The sequence below is a fragment of the Macrobrachium rosenbergii genome, chromosome 49, assembly GCF_040412425.1.
Source record: "Macrobrachium rosenbergii isolate ZJJX-2024 chromosome 49, ASM4041242v1, whole genome shotgun sequence".
Lineage (NCBI taxonomy): Eukaryota > Metazoa > Arthropoda > Malacostraca > Decapoda > Palaemonidae > Macrobrachium > Macrobrachium rosenbergii.
In genome coordinates, this window is record NC_089789.1 from 6,972,913 (window position 1) to 6,996,364 (window position 23,452).

The window sequence follows — 23,452 nt, forward strand, 5'->3', positions numbered from 1 at the left end:
CTTAGAGATGAAACGAGAACCAAGGAACCAAACAGCACTGAATTAACACACAAACGAAAATGGAAAAAGATGAGGTAAGGCATCGCTCCGAAGGAGTTTCCAGTTAGTGTTTTTAGAGGCGGAATATTTCAAAGGTTAGCAACGCTTCCCTGCCCTAAGGGGTAACAACTTTAGTTTGTCTTTTGAAATGGATTCTTTTATCTGTTTATTTGTTTATTTATTTTTTAAAATTGAGTTACATAGGATCCTGAAATTGGTTGGTGCTGGGTGGGCCAAAAGGGAATTTTTGTTTCCGTTTATTGATTGTAAATTATCACAAGTTCTTGTCGAGTAAGACTATTGTATGAATATTTGCTTTTCATACTTGTCTCTTGTGTCGTATTGCGTAAAAGCAGTATTTAGAGAGAGATGAATAAAACTCTTAATCTTTTATGAATGACCTTTTTAACCAAGTTTATGCAAAGGTCTAATAAGCAATTTTGGGGGAATAATTTTTTTCTTCAAAAGCGATTAAGCTTATAATTCAAAAAAGATTCGTCGGGAAAATACTCTTTCACGATAAAAAATCTTGTCCTGGAAAAATGTTGATATTTTATGATGGGAATGAAATGTATTATTTTCTAAATTTTATTATTGCAATACAAATAGCATTCTGAAAATTGACTTCACTATGACCTTTGCAAAGATTGAATCGCATATCTTGTAATATGGAAAACTTTGCATTTAGATAAAACCCAGAGTTTTAATGAAATTGACATATATATACTTTGCTAAATGTTTCGTGAATTAAATATTAGATTTGTAAGATTTTTTGTCGTCTACAGTTGACGCATTTTAAAAATATCACTTGGCCATGCCCACATCCTCCCTACCACACCCTGCCACCCCAGCCTAGCCCCCTCCCCTCTTTCACACATTACTCACACAGCTGGCAGCGCTGTCCTTATCATGAGCCAGACTCCTTTACCCATCTCTGGATGGGTGGAGGGTGGGGGTTGCTCCCTCTGGGAGAGTATATCTTAGTTTAACCAGACCACTGAGCTGATTAACAGCTCTCCTAGGGCTGGCCCGAAGGATTAGATTTATTTTACGTTGCTAAGAACCAATTGGTTACCTAGCAACGGGACCTACAGCTTATTGTGGAATCCGAACCACATTATAGCGAGAAATGAATTTCTATCGCCAGAAATAAATTCCTCTTATTCTTCACTGGCCGGTCGGAGATTCGAACTCGCGGCCAGCAGAGTGCTAGCTGAGAATGGAACCCACTCGCCCAACGAAGAACATTACTACTCTCTGGGATGAGTGAGTTGCACAGAGAGAGAGAGAGAGAGAGAGAGAGAGAGAGAGAGAGAGAGAGAGAGAGAGAGAATGAATTACTATTTGTGTTGTCATGAAGATGAAACTTTCAAAAGTATGTAGGTAGAACATTTGTACAAAAATAAGTACCAATTTACAGGTTCTAAAGCCTCCTTTAGTTACTGAATCAACAACCTTTCAATGTTATCAGTGTCACAGCCAAGCAGCAACTTATATCGTCAGAGAGTGGGTACGATAATGTCATGCATTATCTATGATGCCAGGGGGAAGGGGTGTGGCCAAGTGGGAATCTTAAAATGCGTTGACTAAGAAGTTCAATACCTGAAAATCGAATGTGCGTTAAGGTAAAGGGTTGAAATTTTGCAAATTTTGTATGAAACTGATTTCGAGGGTTTCAACCAAAACATGACTGGATTCAAGAGTACCTTCATGATAGGGTTTTGCCAAAAAAAAAAAAAAAGAAATTACAGTTCAAGGGGCAGTTAATGTCGAGTTTTAAGAAAACCTGACTGGACTCAAGGATGCAGTTAAGATGGGGATTCGCAAATAAATAGATAAGTAAGTAAATAGATAAATAAATACATGCATGCTTACATAAATAAATAACTAGATTAATAGATAAATAGATAAGTAAATAAATGTATAAATACATAATTGCATAGATAATTAAAATGGTAAATAAATAAATAGATGCATAATTGCATAAACAAATAACTAGATAAACTAGTAAATAGACAAATAAATAAGCAAATGGATAAATATATAAAATAAAGGACAGTTCTCGAGGGTGGAGTTAACAAGCTTTGTTTTCGCGGAAACGTGACGGGCCTCAAGGTTTCGATGAAAAAAAATAAAAAACTGGTAATTCCTTTTTAATTTAGCTAAGGTGGCGGGAAATATGACAAGCGCCTTACAGTATTTTGATAAGTACAGATAGATAAATTACACAGATGTGCAAGAGGTTAAAATTGTAACGTGATTTCAATAACCCGCCCGCATTTTCCAGAGATGTAACCGAGTGCCGGGACCTTTCCCTGAAAAAAACGGGACGCCATATCTTAAAAACTAACCATAGAATTTTCTTGAAAATAATCTCGTTATGTTTCCCACAATCAAACTAGTGTACTAGTATTAAACTAAGTTAACCTAACCCAACCTAACCTAAGCTAGGGGCATGGCAAAAAAACCGGGGCTGGTAGGCCTACAATACTAGCATACATCTCAGGAATTTGCAGCCCACCCCCCAAAAAAAAAATAAAAAAATGACAAAGTTGTGGTAAATGGTAGCCTCGAGAAAAAAGTCAAGCTAATCTCACTTGTTTTTACTAGTAAGAACTACGCTCTGGTTATTGAACATATATTTATCCGTTATTTTTTGCTTATACTTCTTCACTCCATAATGAAGGTTGACTTCCAGAAGCTTAATTTTGAAATGGAACAAGATTATTATTATTATTATTATTATTATTATTATTATTATTATTATTATTATTATTATTATTATTATTATTATTATTATTATTATCTAAGCACGTACATTGATGTTCATGAATTATTATTATTATTATTATTATTATTATTATTATTATTATTATTATTATTATTATTCTCTAAGCACATACATTAATGTTCATGAAGCTTTTACGAACAATTATTAAAAAATTAAATTAAATTAGAATGGCGTCCTTCCGCATTTTATTTAAAACTATCCCATTTAATTGACAGTGGGCTGTACCATTATTCTCTCGATATTAATCTATACGAAATGAAAATTTAATGTCATTCATGCGTCCAGTTTACGGACTTCAAGGAGATTTACCGACAATAGCATTTAAGGTATATATATATATATATATATATATATATATATATATATATATATATATATATATATATATATATATATATTATATATATCAACATGCGTAATCAGTCATTACGCGAATTGCCTGAAATTTCAGTCAGATAGCGAAATGCACTTAGGGACATTTGATCCCCAGGAGCTAGTACTAAACACGGCGAAATATATTTGACCCCAGGGGCTAGTACTAAACACGGCGAAACAGTGTAGGTGACTCACTGTTTCGCCGTGTCTAGTACTAGCTCCTTGGGGGATCAAATGTCCCCTAAGTGCATTTCTCTATCTGACTGAAATTTCAGGCAATTCACGTAATGACTGATTACGCATGTTGACTGTAACATATATATATGTAATATATATATATATATATATATATATATATATATATATATATATATATATATATATACATACATATATATTTATTTATTATGACACTAATGAACACATGAGTACGCGTTTCACAGAGATGAATTTCTGACTCACATCGGGCCTTTCATTTGAGAGACCAGGGTTCGATACTGATGTGAGTCAGAATATATATATATATATATATATATATATATATATATATATATATATATATATATATATACTGTATATATATAATATATATATATATATATATATATATATATATATTTTTATATTTTTGTTTGTGTGGAAATAGGAAGACCTCCCCGTTTTAGGATTTATCTTGGACTTGTCAATTTCTTCATTGTGTTTTGTTCTTGCTTCGCGATTCCAAATTTAGCAACATCCATTCCTGGACACAATCCAGTATCCCGGACCTATCATACCGTTCAAGCTCTGAATCGGCATGCAAGGGAGCATGGCTATGATGTAATGCAGGCCATGACATCCATGCATTATACGTTTTCTGTTATGTAATATCACTTGAGAACGACCTCCCTACCTGAGGAGCCTTCTGAATGTGGCCTTGATTAGTTTTCAGCACCGTAAGGGGAGTAGCGCCAGCAGTGTACCTCACGCGGTGCACTGCAAGCATTAATTGAGGTTCTTTGCAGTGTCTCTAGCTGCAATCCATTTCATTCTTTTTACTGTACCTCCGTTCATAGCCATTTACTTCCGTCTTACTTTCCTCCATCCTCTCCTAACAATTTTTTCATAGTGCAACTGCGAGGACTTCCTCCTGTTACAACTTTAATACCTCTTTACTGTCAATTTCCATTTCAGCGCTGAATGACCTCATAGGTCCCAGAGCTGGGTCTTTGGCCTCAGTTCCATATTCCAGTTAGTTTTTAGCTTGTAGCTAACTCAATTATTTTAATCCTTTGTCTTACATTTCTCAGTTGGATTTATTGCTAATAAATGTTTGTGTCACAGATTTGACTTTATTTTAAGATTACGTAAGGTCACAACCTTCATAAAACTGTCTCATTCGCATAAATGGCTGATTTATCACAAGAACGCACTGGCGTTGCTCGTTGAAGGTCCTAGTGGTGATTATCTCCACAATCATATTTTTTAGAAATTTCAATCCATTTTTAAGTTAGAGCAAGAAGGTCAATGTTGACCTGTAATGTCTGCTTCAAGGTCTATAGGTCAAAGTTTTGGTTTTGCCTGTAAGCTGACATTACAGGACAACACTGACCTTTTATGCTTTTGCTTGAAAATTGAATGAAATTTCTGATCATATGTTGGCAAGATGAAGTCAGTAAAAAGACCTTTCACAATGTAACGCCAGTGCATTCTTTCAGTAAATCAACATTCTGTTCCGCTTGGCAGGTTCGATCAGTGATCAATTTAGTGCAACGCTCTAGTTGATGATGTTAATGACTGATTTGTTGAGATTCCCTTGGCGTTGGAAACTGCGTATTGGCATTTACTATGGAAGGAACTTTTCTTCATATAATGTGGGCAATGTTTTTTTATTTATTTGTTTATGAATTATTGTTATTCGATGGAATATTTGCGAGTTTGTGTTTCCCATTTAACACAGTAAATAAATCAAATTGTTATTAAGAGGTTCTGGTAACTATGTCTTTACATTTTTTAATTATTATTATTATTTTATTATTATTGTTATTATTATTACGAGGTTCTGGTGTCTGTGTCTGACATTTCTTTAATTTGGCGTTTCTGCTTTATTATTATTATTATTATTATTATTATTATTATTATTATTATTATTATTATTATTATTATTACGAGGTTCTGGTGCCTGTGTCTGACATTTCTTTAATTGGGCTTTTCTGATTTATTATTATTATTATTGTTATTATTATTATTATTATTATTATTATTATTATTATTATTATTATTAAGAGGTTCTGGTGCCTGTGTCTGACATTTCTTTAATTGGGCTTTTTATTATTATTATTATTATTATTATTATTATTAAGAGGTTCTGGTGTGTGTGTCTGACATTTCTTATTATTATTATTATTATTATTATTATTATTATTATTATTATTATTATTATTATTATTATTATTATTATTAAAGTTGCGCTTGAGCTTCCCGGTATAAAGTAGTGACGGGTATGGAAAGATATCGTTTACGTCTTAATCACCGGTTAATATATTTCTATCAGAGTAAAGAGCTCTTCTCTTATTGTATAGGAGAGAGAGAGAGAGAGAGAGAGAGAGAGAGAGAGAGAGAGAGAGAGAGAGAGAGACTGTGTGATGGGGCCAAGGAGAAGGAGAAGAAATGCATTCTGGGTATTTTAGGCGGAATGTTTCATAATAAAAATATCGAATAATTATATCCGGCTCATTCCAAGATCCAGTTTGGTTAGGTACTAGGTATTCCCTAACCCCCACCCCCTCCTTCTTATCCTACTTCCCCTCCCCCCCGTATCCTTCGTCATTTCTAACGTCATCTACTCGCTAATTCCTGTCCTGAGTTTCTTCCTCCACGAACTCAGGACGACATAATTAGACGAATTTACCTTAATTAGTCCGATATTAATGGCGTTTTGCCCCTGCCATTAAGAATAATTCACATTTTTAGGAGGATGTTTTAAGGAGCAACAGAGCAGGTAAGTTTGAGCAGAGGAAGGACTGTCCCTACCTTTCTCCGCCTGTCTGTCTGTCTGTCTGTCTGTGTGTCTGTCACGCCGCCAGAGGCCTCAATTAAATGATACATTTTTGGAATGAATCCGATTCCGTCTCGAGGTTACAAAAGCGGAGAGAAATTCAAGAGGAATTCTCGATCTACGACTGGCGGTTTTCCGGGATTTACCTTAAAGGCGTCGAACCTAAGTCTCCTAATTGGGATTTTCGTCTCTGTCCCCGCAGTCATCAGACCGGCATAACTTTGTGTTTCCCCGGTAGATATTTTCTTAAAGATAATGGTTGCCTCCCCGCCCCCAACAACCCTTTTTCACTCACTCGCTCTCTGTTGGTCTGCCAATTTCTAATATTAAGGATTTGATGCTCTTCATATTTCATATCGGCGGGTCTTCCGTAGATTGGGAAAGACCTTTATGCAAGTGACGCGTGTTATTAGTCCGTGCGTTCGTTTGTGCGTATAGACGAGAGAGGGGAAGGTATGCAAATTTCCCCTTTCCAGACTCCTGGTTTCCTCTTATACCGAGGGGAAAGTTTGACTTCCACATTTATTCATCTGTTTTTTTTTTTTTTTTAACCTCTTACTAGGAATTCCAATTTGCTGGAACAGTCTGAAGTCCATACCAGACTTCTCATAGCCTGTAACATCACTTGGGCCTGCCTTGAGGCAAGTTCCCGCGCTGGCACAAGGCCAGCTTAATATAAATCCAGCCAACATTCTATCTTGACTAATTCGGCTTTGTTAAGGGAGTAGCTAATATACGCGAATGCTAATCCATGCAAGGCTCAAGAATTTACTGGTTTAATTTTTATCAAATATTCATAATGTTTTCGTATGTATGGCATTTCAAGTTTTATCCCTACGAGATATATATATATATATATATATATATATATATATATATATATATATATATATATATATATATATATATATATATATATATATATATATATATATATATATGCATATATACATACATGTATAATATATATATACATATCATTACTCCAGAATATGCCATGCTTTTATGCAAATGTTATTTAGACAAAGTATGGCGTTGAAAGCGTTTCCCCTCCTTACCTCAGGTTCTTCGCTTTCTGTAAGTTATTAATGTGCTTTTGAAACTTTCAGCCAGCCAGCAATCACATCATCAAGTTGTGTTTAAGTGTTGGTGAAGAATTATTACCCAGGTGATGATTCCTGGAAATCATATGAAATCATTTTCACAAAATCCTCTTTTTGTAATTTAGTGTTGACCCCATCCTTGCAGGAATGCGTCTGCGTGCATTCAAAGTGCAAAGATGAACGAGGCAGCAACCGAATACCCGATTTTAGCCCAGGCCCGAAAAAAGGGAAGAAGGGTGAGGCCTAATTGCAAAGGAAGCCGCAGACTTGCTTCTTAAATAAGAGCGGTTTTAAGAGTTGTGGAAAAAAAAAGCAAGAAGAGAACGCAGAGGTCGGCGACAGGAGAAACAAAATAACCACTAAAACCTTGTTTTATTTACAACATTCAGGCAGGTTTAACATTTGCGAGTAGAAATGAGTTCAACATTTAACACCAGATTTGGAAAAAAGATTTCCGGATGCGTTTTTTCGCGCATTATCAAGGCATTTCTTGGATAAGACATTTAAAGATATACATATTGTTTTCAGTGTAAAAGGTAATGTTTTTGTCAAATTTATATTCTGCTGCGCACCAGAGTGTGGGTCAGTGCCTGTGAGATCTATGCCTTTAATTAATACAGCGCATTGTTTGTTTCTTGCACAATGTACCTATGGTGTTTGATTCCTAATACTTTTTCTTGACAGCCTCGTAACTCTGAATAATTTACTGCTCTCTCTCTCTCTCTCTCTCTCTCTCTCTCTCTCTGTACTTGAAAAGTCAAACTTATCAACATCCCAGTAACTATAAATAGATGTCTGTTCCTCCTGTGTCTCGCTAATAATACTTTACTTTTATTAACATCCTAATAGCTTGAAACAGATTATTGCCTCTTTTGAAATGTCTTGCGGATAATCTTTGTGATGGCCAGGATTTCAATCAAGTCATTCTTCATTCGTCAAAGGTAACATGACTCTGTCCCGTTTAGACCTCACCTAACGCCTGGTATGTCAAATTGGACTTGCATTCTCAGCGCTACTGACGGAGAGCGTCAAGGTGGCACTGACATATGCTACCAGCAAGCAACACATTAATGCAGACCTTGAATTCAGTCAAGTCCTCTTCTGTGATGTGACGCCGAGACTTTCCTTGAGAATGCTGAACAGAGACAAACAAGTAAAAAATGCGCCGAAGTTTCTCCGGCGCAATCAAGTTTTCTGTACAGCGCATAATCAAGGCCACCGAAAATAGATCTATCTTTAGGTGGTCTCGGTATAATGCTGTAGTAACCGCGGCCCATGAAACTTTCAGCCGACCGTGGTGGCTTGTGTTGTTACGTTGCCAGAAGCACGATTATGGCTAACTTTATTCTTAAATAAAAGGAAAAAACTACTGAGGCTAGAGGGCTGCAATTTGGTATTTTTGATGATTGGAGGGTGGATGAACAACATAACAATTTGCAGCCCTCTAGCCTCAGTAGTTTTTAAGATCTGAGGGCGGATAGAAAAAGTGCGGACCGACAGTCAAGGCCGACACAGTAGTTTTCTTTTCAGAAAACTAAAAAAGCAAGAGAGCAAAATCATACTTGAAATTTATAGCTATCTGGAAATTAAAAGAGGCATTTTTTGTACGCTTCCTAAAATACCAACAGCTATTTATTTTCGGGTTAATGGTGGGTGCATTAAGGTTTTACTAAGATACCATGAATACCTTTAGCCAGTCTTGAAGTGGCAAAATGAAATCCTAATGCTATCCTTATATTCCTTGAAATGCAGAAAACGACAATGAATTAATCCTTTTATTGTAAATTTTTTGCATTATGCCTTAAACAGGAAAAGAGAATTATAGTATCGGGGAATATCTTCCCTTTTCAATGTTGTGTGTTCTCCTCCGAGTGAAGAAGTTACAGTCATACTTATACAGTATACCTGAATAACCCTCTTTCACTAATTTTGTCTTGATCTGAAAGTACCGCTTTTATCGTTTTATGGCAAAGTACTCATTGGCTGCTTCTCAAATTTCGAATACTTTCTACAGTCCTTATCCATAACTTTATCAGTTTACTTGTTTTGGATAATATTTCTCTCATCCTACCTACCGTCCTTTACGCAAGAGAAGAAGGCTGGTGGTGTTTTCACGCACCTCATTAAACAAGTAAAAAATGCGCCGAAGTTTCTTCTGCGCAATCGAGTTTTCTGTACAGCGCATAATCAAGGCCACCGAAAATAGACATATCTTTCTGTGGTCTCGGTATAATGCTGTCAGAGCCGTGGCCCATGAAACTTTAACCACGGCCCGGTGGTGGCATGTCCCATATCGTTGCCAGAGGCATGATTATGGATAATTTTTAAATACTTTCTAACCTTTTGAATGTAGAGATTATCTTATTTTATTCTATTTTAAATTAAACCATATATTGATATATTCATCATTATCACATTATCATTACTGCCTACAAAACCGCTTGATGCAAAGGGCCTCATTTATATACATTCCGTTTTTTATCTGCTGATGTTTACTAAACCGTTACGAGAAATGTTTTGAGTAATATAGGTTCACTTCTCTTTGACCCCATGGGGGTTAGTAGACTGCCGTAGGTAGGTCTACGTTGAAAATGAAGAGAGAGAGAGAGAGAGAGAGAGAGAGAGACCAAAAATGACGGACGTGAGTGATCAGCGCTCCATCAAAATTCCATCCCATCATAATTGAATATGAAGGCCTCGACGAGGTAAATAAACAAACCCTCATCCATGCCACCGTGGCGAAACCATTCATCAGATTCATCAGACATTCTCTCTCTCTCTCTCTCTCTCTCTCTCTCTCTCTCTCTCTCTCTCTCTCTCTCAGATCTTCCTCCTCCTCCTCCTCCGAGGAGTTCCTTTCAAAGCAAGGGGGGTTCAGGCCAACATCCCATCCTGTATTGAAATGCCATCGTGACCTCATCTATTACATCGTCATTAATAGACTCTCGGGCTGCAGTGGGCCTCCGACGTCTTCGTCAGGGTACGGGAAAACATCCCCTAAGAATCTTGTACCTTAGGGTCATTTCCCTCTCTATCGGGTTTTTCGCTTATTCCCCAGTCGAATGCTTCAAGTTTTCCCCGACTAGTTTAGAGTGGACTCCAATTTTTTTGCTTTTTTGTGGGGGCGGGGGGAGTTTACGCAATCCTGGCGTTCCATTTCGAGTGGGCGCCCAAGGTTATTCTGTTTCATTCACCTGCATTTCCCGTGGAGAGCCGAGATGGAATCTGGAGATTGACTCGAAAGATGAATTCGGGTATTGAATTCTACGAGGTTCTCTTCTCGAGGTTTGTGGTCGTCATTATCGCTTGGTTGTGAAAAGGTGAATGGAGTATCATATGATATATATATATATATATATATATATATATATGTATATATATATGTATGTATATATATATATATGTGTATATATATATATACTGTATATATATATATATATATATATATATATATATATATATATATATATATATATATATATATATATATATATATATATATATAACTTTGCTTCTTTGTCTTCATTTCTCCTTTTTTTGTTAAATTGATGGAGACTAAAACTGATGTCTCATTTAGAAAAATTATATTGATAGGAGTGAAAGATTGATCTCATTAAAAAAATAGATTGATAGAAACCAAAGATTGATGTCTCATTAAAAAAAATTAAATTGGTAGAAGCCAAAGACTGACGCAAATTTGTACTTATTATAAATTCCAATTAATTCTACTCTTTTATCGATAATTATTTATTTCTTGATGCTCGGTTTCATACATGCGTTAATCATCATTTATGTACAACGTAGTTTTAAACAAAGATGAAAAAATTGTAATTGTAAAATACTTATACAGGTAACATCAAATCTACCTTAAGTATGATAGAATAGAACCAGTTACCCTAATCATAGTACCGTTATATCGACGCCCCTAAATCCTTTAATACAAAGTACAAAATATTATAGTAAATTAGCTTAACGTAACACTTTGAGGAATCTTATAAGGCTCTCTCAAAATTGCTTATTCTTGAATGAATGGTAAACAGCGAATCACGGTTCAAGGTAAAGAAGTTGGAGAGAGGATGAGTAAAAGGCAGAAAGCAGTGCAACTGTGGACCCAAGGGTCACTACAAAGAACCTACATATAAATCACTCTGTAGACAGTGCTTACCCCACACGGTTCAATACTCTAACGATTCCCGTTGGGAGGGGCGGGGGTAATGCCGTCAGTACACCTCTCACGGTGCACTATAGGCATTACTTAAAAAGTGTTTTTGCAGCGTCCCTTCGGCCTCTAACTGTAACCCCTTTCGTTTTGTTGCGCCTCCGATCATATTTTCTTTTTTTTCCATCTTGTTTCCAAGACTCTCCTAACAATTGTTTCACAGTGCAACAGCAAGGTTTTCCTCCTGTTACGACTTTCAAAACTTTTTTCTCTCAATTTCCCTTTCAGCTCTGAATGACCTCATAGGTCCCAGCGCATGGTCTTTGGCCTAAATTTTATATTCCACTCCAGTACACTAAAATTTGTCCAGCAGCAAAGGAAGGGTGAAAAATGAGTAGAGTAAGACCATTACCTCTTTTCTTACTTCCCAAAGGCCCTTTCACATCGACCTTTTACACGTAGAAAGAAAGATGGAAGGCTCTTTCTCCCACTCACCTTGGGTACTGGCGTGATGAGGGTATTGATCTGACCTATTTATATAAAGACAAAGAAAGGATAATGTGGAACGTTTTCTCCCTTTTGTAAGATAGGATGTCAGGCACACGCACGTTTATTTTATACATTGTCTCTCTCTCTCTCTCTCTCTCTCTCTCTCCACAATATATATAAATGTGTGTGTATATATATATAAACATATATATATACATATATACATATATGTAAGTATGTATGTGTGTGTATGTATGTGTATGTATATATATATATATATATATATATATATATATATATATATATATATATATATATATATTATATATATATATATATATACGTATGCTTACAGTCACTCTTACACGGGACTTTACATTTCAAACACCATAGGAAAGAGATGAAATAGGTCCTGACCGGTATCGGTTTTATTGCTAACTAAGCCATCTTCAAAGGACTGACGCAGAGTGGTAGAAATTCATAATACATATGTTATTATAGCAGGACTGTACAGACGAACATACAAACGGTTGGAAAACAAGCGTTCGCAGCTGACAGGTGTTTGTAGGCGAGGTCCTGCCCTCAGTAATGACAGGGCAAATTTTACAAATCCTCAGGGACACTCGTCTCCCTAATCCTATAATCATAAATACTGCCATGATCTTTGCTGATATTTTCCCATTTTATTTCTCTCTCTCTCTCTCTCTCTCTCTCTCTCTCTCTCTCTCTCTCTCTCTCTCTCACGGATGCACGCGCGTGCGCGTTATGCACACACATACACGCCTTTTTTCCATGGCCGGGTAAACCAGTTAGTAATATGAATCATACGGAAAATGAAATTAATGGAGGAAAAAATTGAACCCTCTCTCTCTCTCTCTCTCTCTCTCTCTCTCTCTCTCTCTCTCTCTCTCTCTCTCACATGCATGCTTCTCCCAAACTGGTTATAAAATGAGTTAATAAAAAGAGATAAAATCTTGAAGGATGTTCTCTTTTAATGAAGGGCTCTTAAACCCCTTAATGGATATCGGATCTCTCTCTCTCTCTCTCTCTCTCTCTCTCTCTCTCTCTCTCTCTCTCTCTCTCTCTCTCTTCTGATATAACCCTAATATTAAGTGTTCTTTTACGTTTTGTTAACAAATGACTTGAACAATTTCGTTGAACGACCCTTGAAAGTCCTTTGTCTGGTTGATGTTAAAATTAAAAAGTGTTTTGGTTATTTTGGTTTCATTTTTGTTATTGTTTGGTGTTTTGCTTATACAGGTACTTTGATTAATGCTCTCTCTCTCTCTCTCTCTCTCTCTCTCTCTCTCTCTCTCTCTCTCTCTCTCTCTCTCTCTCGGGATGGGTCTCAGGTGAGGGTGAACGCTATTGATGCCCATTGACCCATGCGGTAAATATGTATCTAGTTGTTAATCGACTGTTGAGGGTTTGGGTTGCAGCTGTTGATGGAAAGAGATAGGAGAAAAGTAAATGACTGGTGGTCCCTCAAAATCTTGTAATATACTACAGGAGTGCAAAAGTTGCATGGTGCATTGTGAGGGACCTTCCTTGTTATTCTTTAAATCTTTTTTTTTTTTTTATTTTTGTCTTTACATTTTATATATTTATTTTGTAATAAATTTGTTGGGTTTATACATCCCTTGGTTGTTTATGTCAATGATATACGGGAAAGGAATATAAAATACACTTTTATAAAAGCAATCTTCTGTAAGATTATGAATACCTGCCAAGAGATGTTTACACTTTTTCTATTTATCTCGAAAGATATACGTGAAATGTATGGATTGGAAGGGAGGCAGTGAGTAAAATGTATGGATTTGAAGGGAGGCAGTGAGTAAAATGTATGGATTTGAAGGGAGGCAGTGAATAAAATGTATGGATTTGAAGGGAGGCAGTGAGTAAAATGTATGGATTTGAAGGGAGGCAGTGAGTAAAATATATGGATTTGAAGGGAGGCAGTGAGTAAAATATATGGATCTGAAGGGAGGCAGTGAGTAAAATATATGGAGCTGAAGGGAGGCAGTGAGTAAAATATATGGATTTGAAGGGAGGCAGTGAGTAAAATATATGGAGCTGAAGGGAGGCAGTGAGTAAATGTATGGATTTGGAGGAGGCAGTGAGTAAAATATATGGATCTGAAGGGAGGCAGTGAGTAAAATATATGGCTCTGAAGGGAAGCAGTGAGTAAAATATATGGATCTGAAGGGAGGCAGTGAGTAAAAATACATGGATCTGAAGGGAGGCAGTGAGTAAAATACATGGATCTGAAGGGAGGCAGTGAGTAAAATATATGGATCTGAAGGGAGGCAGTGAGTAAAATACATGGATCTGAAGGGAGGCAGTGAGTAAAATACATGGATCTGAAGGGAGGCAGTGAGTAAAATACATGGATCTGAAGGGAGGCAGTGAGTAAAATACATGGATCTGAAGGGAAGCAGTGAGTAAAATATATGGATCTGAAGGGAGACAGTGAGTAAAATATATGGATCTGAAGGGAGGCAGTGAGTAAAATATATGGATCTGAAGGGAGGCAGTGAGTAAAATATATGGATCTGAAGGGAGGCAGTGAGTAAAATATATGGATCTGAAGGGAGGCAGTGAGTAAAATACATGGATCTGAAGGGAGGCAGTGAGTAAAATATATGGATCTGAAGGGAGGCAGTGAGTAAAATATATGGATCTGAAGGGAGGCAGTGAGTAAAATACATGGATCTGAAGGGAGGCAGTGAGTAAAATATATGGAACTGAAGGGGGGCAGTGAGTAAAATATATGGATCTGAAGGGAGGCAGTGAGTAAAATACATGGATCTGAAGGGAGGCAGTGAGTAAAATACATGGATCTGAAGGGAGGCAGTGAGCAAAAATACATGGATCTGAAGGAGGCAGTGAGTAAAATACATGGATCTGAAGGGAGGCAGTGAGTAAAATATATGGATCTGAAGGAGGCAGTGGAGTAAAATATATGGATCTGAAGGAGGCAGGTAAAATATGGATCTGAAGGGAGGCAGTGAGTAAAATATATGGATCTGAAGGGAGGCAGTGAGTAAAATATATGGATCTGAAGGGAGGCAGTGAGTAAAATATATGGATCTGAAGGGAGGCAGTGAGTAAAATATATGGATTTGAAGGGAGGCAGTGAGTAAAATATATGGATTTGAAGGGAGGCAGTGAGTAAAATACATGGGATCAGAAGGGATTTGAAGGAAGGTAGTGAGTAAAATATATGGATTTGAAGGGAGGCAGTGAGTAAAATATATGGATTTGAAGGGAGGCAGTCAGCAAAATATATGGATCTGAAGGGAGGCAGTGAGTAAAATACATGGATCTGAAGGGAAGCAGTGAGTAAAATACATGGATCTGAAGGGAGCCAGTGAGTAAAATATATGGATCTAAAGGGAGGCAGTGAGTAAAATACATGGATCTGAAGGGAGGCAGTGAGTAAAATATATGGATCTGAAGGGAGGCAGTGAGTAAAATATATGGATCTGAAGGGAGGCAGTGAGTAAAATACATGGATCTGAAGGGAGTAAAAATATATGGATCTGAAGGGGAGGCAGTGAGTAAAATATATGGATCTGAAGGGAGGCAGTGAGTAAAATACATGGATCTGAAGGGAGGTAGTGAGTAAAATATATGGATCTGAAGGGAGGCAGTGAGTAAAATATATGGATCTGAAGGGAGGCAGTGAGTAAAATATATGGATCTGAAGGGAGGCAGTGAGTAAAATATATGGATTTGAAGGGAGGTAGTGAGTAAAATGTATGGATTTGAAGGGGGCAGTGAGTAAAATGTATGGATTTTAAGGGTGGCGGTGAGTAAAATGTATGGATTTTAAGGGAGGCAGTTTATCTGGTCCTATCAGTAAAGGTGTGGCCGCACCTGCATCAAAAAAGAGTAAAGATCAGTAAATGGAGCCCTGACCGCGGACGTTAATGAGTTTACCGCTCCTCCTATTTCCCATTTATCAAGTGTGGATCTTTCTTTCATTCCAGCCGTCTGCTTTTTCGTCTTTACTGTCACCATAGCATATATGTATTGTAAGTTTGTATCATGTATCAGTTCTCTTGAAGATGTCTTTGGAAAAGCTACAAACGAAACGCTGGAGGATTGATACAGCGTTTCACTTTTGTTTTGTTTTGGTACAGCTACATAAATGCATCACGTGTTTCAGTGATTTAAAATACACACGCATACTCACACACGTGTATGTATGTATATATGTATATATATATATATATATATATATATATATATATATATATATATATATATATATATATATATATATATATATATATGAGTATATATGAAATTTTATCACATCACCGTGATTCATATACAAGCATTAAGCTACAAACGTCCTTTAACATCAATTCTGCTCTACCTCGAAATAATATATTTTCATATATATTACCGAAGGGAATTTTTAGTTGATAATAAGTTCGTCGTCCCGTGGGCTTGTTCGCTTTGTGGGCTAAGGCGTCATTGTAGTCCTGAGTTCTTGTCCTTCGCTGGTTCGAGCCCACGGGACGACAAACTTATTATCAACTAAAAATCCCTTCGGTAACATATATGAAAATATATTATTTTCAAGGTAATGAGCGATATATATATATTATATATATATATTTATAGCTATATATATATTATATATATATATATATATATATATATATATATATATATATATATATATATATATATATATATATATATATATATATATATATATATATATATATATATATATATATATATATATATATATATATATATATATATATATATATATATATATATATATATATATACAGTATATATATATATATATATATATATATATATATATATATATATATATATGTATATTATATATATATATTTATATATAAATATATATACATTATATATAAATATGTATACATATAGATATATGTATATATGTATATATAATTAGTGTGAACACATTGATAATATTAAGAAAAAAGTTTCATAAAAATAGATATTTTCTTATCTTTACGCAATTACTAAATGCAAAACAGGATCGATTACGCACGACCGGTATGCCATTTTAAATACAACGTAATATACATAAAAGATTATGTTATTTTTGTCCCCTTTTTTTGGGTCCTGCGCATGTTGTTTGCCCACACAACCTGGACAAAAAACAAAAAAAATCCATGTGTATGATCTCTCGCCCAAACAAGTGTGGAAAAAATACCTTGAAGGTCACACTCATATTTTGCTCGAGAAGAATGACAAGTGAATATTTGAAGAATAGTGCCATGACGTTGCTTTCCTTCCACAGTTTTGTGCTTCTGATTTTCTTCTCGACAACATACAGTAATCACATGATGAGCTACTTTTTTTAGACCTGACGGAATTGAATGAAAAGGCCTCTGACCCAGTCTCATTCTGTCATTTTTTTCATTTGGTCTTCGTCTGGATCAGCGCATCGAGATCCCCTCCCCATTCGATTCGCATTCAGTTAGAAAATATTATATATATATATATATATATATATATATATATATATTAGAAAATATATATATATATATATATATATATATATATATATATATATATATGTTTATATAGTGTATATGTTTATATATTGTATATAAGACGTGTATAATGAACACAAGTAGTTTATGAATGGAATAACTTATATAACATAATACAAGTAGTTTCATAATGGAATAATATATATAACATATATATATATATATATATATATATATATATATATATATATATATATACATACTGTATATATATATTTCAACAAATCACTGAAGACGTGATGATCATTATATGCATTCAGCCAGGAGAAGGGTGAAATGAAATGACTTGAACTAAGCGCTTTCATGTATTTCTTGCCACTAAGTTTTCTCGTGACCGTATTTGTTTCCTTGGCACTTGTACCTGAACCCGGATGAGGTGTAGAAATACATGAAAACGTTGGTTCAAGTCATTTTATTTCACCCTTCTCTGGCTGAATGTCTATATACATACATACATACTTTACATACATACATACACTGTATATATATATATATATATATATATATATATATATATATATATATATATATATATATATATATATATATATATTCGTTCGCTTATGGTGGGCCCTTGTAACAAACTGTTGATAGTATTAACAGTTCATTTCATCAGATCCCTTTGGTCTCCTCATACTTTGCTGTCCAGCTTCTTTGACGTTACTTCTACCTAGTTTCCACCACGGAATGAAGAACCAAATCCATATTAGAGTAGAACCGTTCCTGTTATGACTCCCTCTAGGATGACTGATTATGGTCTGCGCGCAAGTTATGCCGCCAGACTCGCTGCCTCACATCCCCACTCTTTTCATCAGCACCACCACCCTCAGCTGAAATATATCATTATCAGTGATATTAATGAGAATGCCAGTGACAATACTAAGCTTTAGCTGAAGAAATGTGACATATTTACACCCGGCCTCATAAGAAGGGTCCCCAGATGCAGAGGCGTCTCTTACCCTTGATCAAGGGGCTATTTTGTAAAGGATCAAGGACGAGAATTCTCAGGTCTAAATAACTGATCTTGTTTCTGATGCGCCGTCGCAAATTCAAGGTGACAGCTGTGTGTGTGTTTGCGTGTGTGTGTTGTAGGAAGGAGGAAGGAACGTGTGGGCCCATAGTAATAACCACGAACTGTAATGATTCATGATTCATACACCTTGGACTCTGGTCTTAATAGCAGTCCTTGTTTCTTCCTTGTGTGGGCTGTCATACACAGCAGCAGATGGTGTTCACGTAAACCCTCCTTCCTCTTCCTCGACTTTGTTTTGGTGCGATTTTAGTTCTGGTACTGGTCAGTTGTGTGTGGTTGTAGTGCTGTTTCTCATGTTATTCTTAAGCTTATCTAACTAACTTTGGCCTTCAGTAGCTTTAACAGTTTTCAGGGTAGAACTTCGGCTTGAGCAATACAATGAGGCCGTGGCTCTTTAGTGCTGTTTCCCATATTCTCAAGCTTATCTTCCCCACTTTGGCCTTCAGTAGCTTTTAACAATTTTATGGTAGATTTTCGACCTTAGCAGTACAATAGAACCTTAATCGCGTAACAAAGACTCCAAAGATCCCTCTGTGAAACTGCAGGTCCTTCAACTCTCCTCAACACCCAATAAAAAAAGACCGCGAATTTTTGCTCCTCTGGCTAACAAATAACACAATGGGTCATTATTGTTTCCCATCGTGCCTCGAGGTGGTTTCTGCAAAACTCAGGCCAGAAGATTTCCATCAGCACTGTTGTTTAATCTTTTATATTTTAGCAGTTGAATAACATTCCCGAGGAAAACAGCTGAAACTTGGCTTGTGTTTCCCTTAGATTTTTTCCGTCTGAGTAAAAATTGTCAGGACTGTTGTTGTGGCAGTTCTAATGGTTTCACCAGTTATTAAAGTTTCTATTTTGTTTTATTTATTAATTTATTTATTTTCTTTATTCTGCCTGTCTGGTTGTCTGTTGTTAGTTATCAAAACTATGCTAACTAGTATGAAGAGATTCTTACAAAAATTTCATCAATTATGGGCCTTTTCACTGGCAATGAATGATTTGATTTTTGGAGAGATCCAGTTCTGGATTAGGGACCGGGAATGGGGAGTTGGCTGTTCAGCCTTGGTGGAGGTTTGCGGTCTCCGGATGTTCTTGATGTTACCCCTAACGTCAGTAAAGCTCTCAGATACAAAACTGCGTCATATGAACGTAAATAACCAATTAAATAGATTCATTGTTCTCTCTCTCTCTCTCTCTCTCTCTCTCTCTCTCTCTCTCTCTATATATATATATATATATATATATATATATATATATATATATATATATATATATATATACATATATATATATGTATATACATATATATATATATATATATATATATATATATAATATATATATATATATATATATATATATATATATATATATATATATATATATATATATATTTTTATGATACCCTAATACGTAGCTGATTGATTGGCTGGTTGCAAATTATCTGGCGCCAATCGGAGAACGAACCTGAATGAAAGGGCTTAGTTTCGAAAAGCGTGATTTGTGTTATCCCGTTGCGTGTGCAGCGCTTGGAAATCACCGCCATTTCGTGGAACAGCGATTTTCTGGTAGAATTCTGCTTAAATTTCGTAGGTGATTTTATGGCTATTGGTTTATATAAATTATGGGAATACGACGTTTTCTCACAAAAATTGTAGACGTCATTTTACGTAGATCTTGAAGTAATTAATAATAAAATATCGATGTTTTAACAGACGGGTATACAAGTCTTTATTCCGTGGTAACGTGTATGATTGACAATGAAAAGGAGTAAGAACTATTTAACATTTCGATTTACAACAGTGCACCAAGCGTTAGGGCAGAACTGAAAAACTTCAATTTTCCTTAGACAAACTCAGGAAATAACGGCAAATTTATTTGCTGGTACAGTGAGATCAGATTTCGTCCGAATTCTGTAACACATGACTGTGATAATAGTGTTAGTCATATTCTGTAACTCTCATTGATGTACAGCGCTGAGACCAGACTTTTCTCTCTCTCTCTCTCTCTCTTATATTTATATATATATATATATATATATATATATATATATATATATATATATATATATATATATACTGTATGATATGTGTGTGTGCATGTTCAGAGGTAAAGCAACTAATTTAATCTATGAAAAGAAAGTATATATTATATAAAAATGATAAATGAAACATTATGGAAGCAATGTAATTAATTTTGATTAAGGAAACTGAAGATATCAAAAGTTTAATAGAACAGGAATATATATATATATATATATATATATATATATATATATATATATATATATATATATATAACTGAATCACAGAAATATATACTTCTTCAGTCTGCTAAGTAAAGGACGACAAGTCGAAAGCCCTCTCAGCAGCACTCCATTGTTTCTCTTTCCTTCGTGGATTTTGTCTTTCTTTATATATATATATATATATAATATATATATATATATATATATATATATATATATATATCTATATATATATATATATATATATATATATATATATATATATATATATATATATATATATATATATATACACATGCACACACACACACACACACACACACACACACATATATATATATATATATATATATATATATATATATATATATATATATATATATATATATATATATATATATATATACTGTGTATACATCGAACATTGTTTTTCTCCCGTTCAGTTTCAACTAGAATGAACTCAAAAGCTGTCAATTGCAGTGACTAATGCATTTGTATGGACACCAACAAGTTCTGTGCGGAATACTAATCGAAGATTTCATTTGGTCTCCTTGAGTCTTGGTTTCAATTTTGAAAGCACTTATTTTATTCCTTCTTTTAGTGAAGCAATGGATTTGAAATGGTGAGAATTGCATCCAGTAATAATAGAATTACAACCTATAATTATTTGCTTGGGTTGTTATTAATACTGTTCTTGTTTTCGTGGAAATCTGATTATTAAACATCATGATTCTAGGTCTTACTCTTAAGGTAATTACTCTTTTTTTTATATTGCCAGACAAAAGTCATTCCAGCTGCAACAAACAATATATTCTAAAGTGGAAAACTGAAAATAAGTATAGTTTTATTCTACAAAAATAATTGGGTTTATCTTCAAAAGCCACAGGAAATAGAATTAAATATATATATATATATATATATATATATATATATATATATATATATATATATATATATATATATATATATATATATATATATATAAATATTATATATATGCATATATATATATATATATATATATATATATATATATATATATATATATATATTGTATGTTTATATACACATATATTCCTTGTGTGTATTATTTACATGCCTTTATATATTCGCAATCTAACGGCTAGGATGTCCGCCTGTACGTGTGTATGCGCACACGCATTTGTGTGTGTGTGTGTGCATTTTAAATATACAATGATACATATACATTTATGCAAATCAGACAGTACGCCATTGTGAAGAAAATGGGCGACCATACATAAACCTGTGCTACAAAACACGAGCGAGAACGAACGATACATACACAACAACCAGTGAGTCTTCCTCTGATAACAAAGATACCACAGATAAGGAGCGTCGAGTTGGAGGTTGTTCTCGGGATGACGTCGGTCACGGGGATGGGGACATCCTCCCCCACTTCCCCGACTCCATCCTCGGGAGGGCTACTGTTATTGGCTGGGGGGGGGGAGACGTGGACCGTTGGGGTTTCGGGATGTGGCAGGGGTGGGGTGGGGTGGAGGAGTGAGATGGAGTAACTCTTGGGTCGAATCGCTGTTGTTCCGTTGCGTCTATAGCTCAGTTCACTACTGACTCCAGTGAGTAAAGGTTGTCAATTGCCGACTTCTCATTCATTGAGGGACTGATTCTCTCTCCGTGTGTGTCTGTGGACTGTTCCAGTTCGCCATTTTTTGTTTGTTTAGTGGTTCGTTTGACTAAGTGTTTACAGGTGAGTGCTGAAAGAAAAGAACGTATCTGTGAGTAGCGTATTCGTTTTTTCTGCTATATTAGATCTATAGTTTGCTTAGAAAGTCTGCGTATTGCAAAAGATTTTATTCATTAAAACATCCTACTAAAATATTTTTCAAAAGAATAACATTTATTATCGGTAATCACAAACTTCTTGGTACTTCATAAGCATCCAAAACTTGAGAAGTCACGAGAAACGATTCGACGAGAAGAATCATGAGTAATTTACAGTACTCAGCTGATGAGTCACTGAACTTTCTCAGTATTTAAAAGGCCGGTTGAGCAATACTATTACGTGGAGTATACAAGTGTCGTTGTAATGAGTAACTTCGTCCTTCTTAAAGTTTGTGATTTTTATATAACAGCTGTTATGATTTTAATGAAGGACCTTTTTTTGAAAATCTCTATTAAAGCTGTGAATAATTTTGCCCGTGTCGTCATGGACGAAGCCAAGAATCGGTGTGTGTGTGTGTGTGTGCGTGTGTGTATTTAGACCGAGTGTCAAGGGCTTTGTTGAGTCAAGTAAAAGAAAACGAATTTGATATGAACGAATGGTTTTATTGTTTATTCAACCCATTCATTTTCGTTTACCAAATATATTTTATAACTATATATAGGCCTAGGTCCAGTTCTCTTTAATTTTTTTATGGAGTAACCTTTCACACTTCTGCTAAATGTGACGGAATACAAGAATTATAATAGGTTTCTGTATGTTACTGAGAAAATCGCGTGAAGAATTCTCATTTGTATATTTGTTATGTATTTCGTAACCTGTTGTAGCCAAGATACTATGACGTCATTAACCCAGATGGGTAATGTGCTTAAGAAAGTTGGGTCACTGAGGCTGGAATCTCTCTCTCTCTCTCTC

The 23,452-nt window shown here is 35.2% G+C and overlaps 1 protein-coding gene across 6 annotated transcripts in view; it reads left to right on the plus strand.

Annotated features, from left to right (window-relative positions):
- The window catches only part of MESK2 (misexpression suppressor of KSR 2), a 379,072-nt gene that overhangs the window by 95,149 nt on the left and 260,471 nt on the right, over positions 1-23,452 (plus strand). For 2 of the 6 annotated variants that reach the window (XM_067092543.1, XM_067092544.1), the window contains exon 2: positions 6-74. The exons of 2 other annotated variants lie outside the window; for them this stretch is intronic. In XM_067092543.1, the coding sequence (XP_066948644.1) occupies positions 6-74 (69 nt within the window). Of the gene's footprint in view, positions 1-5; positions 75-22,413; positions 22,593-23,452 lie in introns of those variants that run through there. 2 more of the 6 variants (XM_067092550.1, XM_067092552.1) reach the window with 2 other exon arrangements.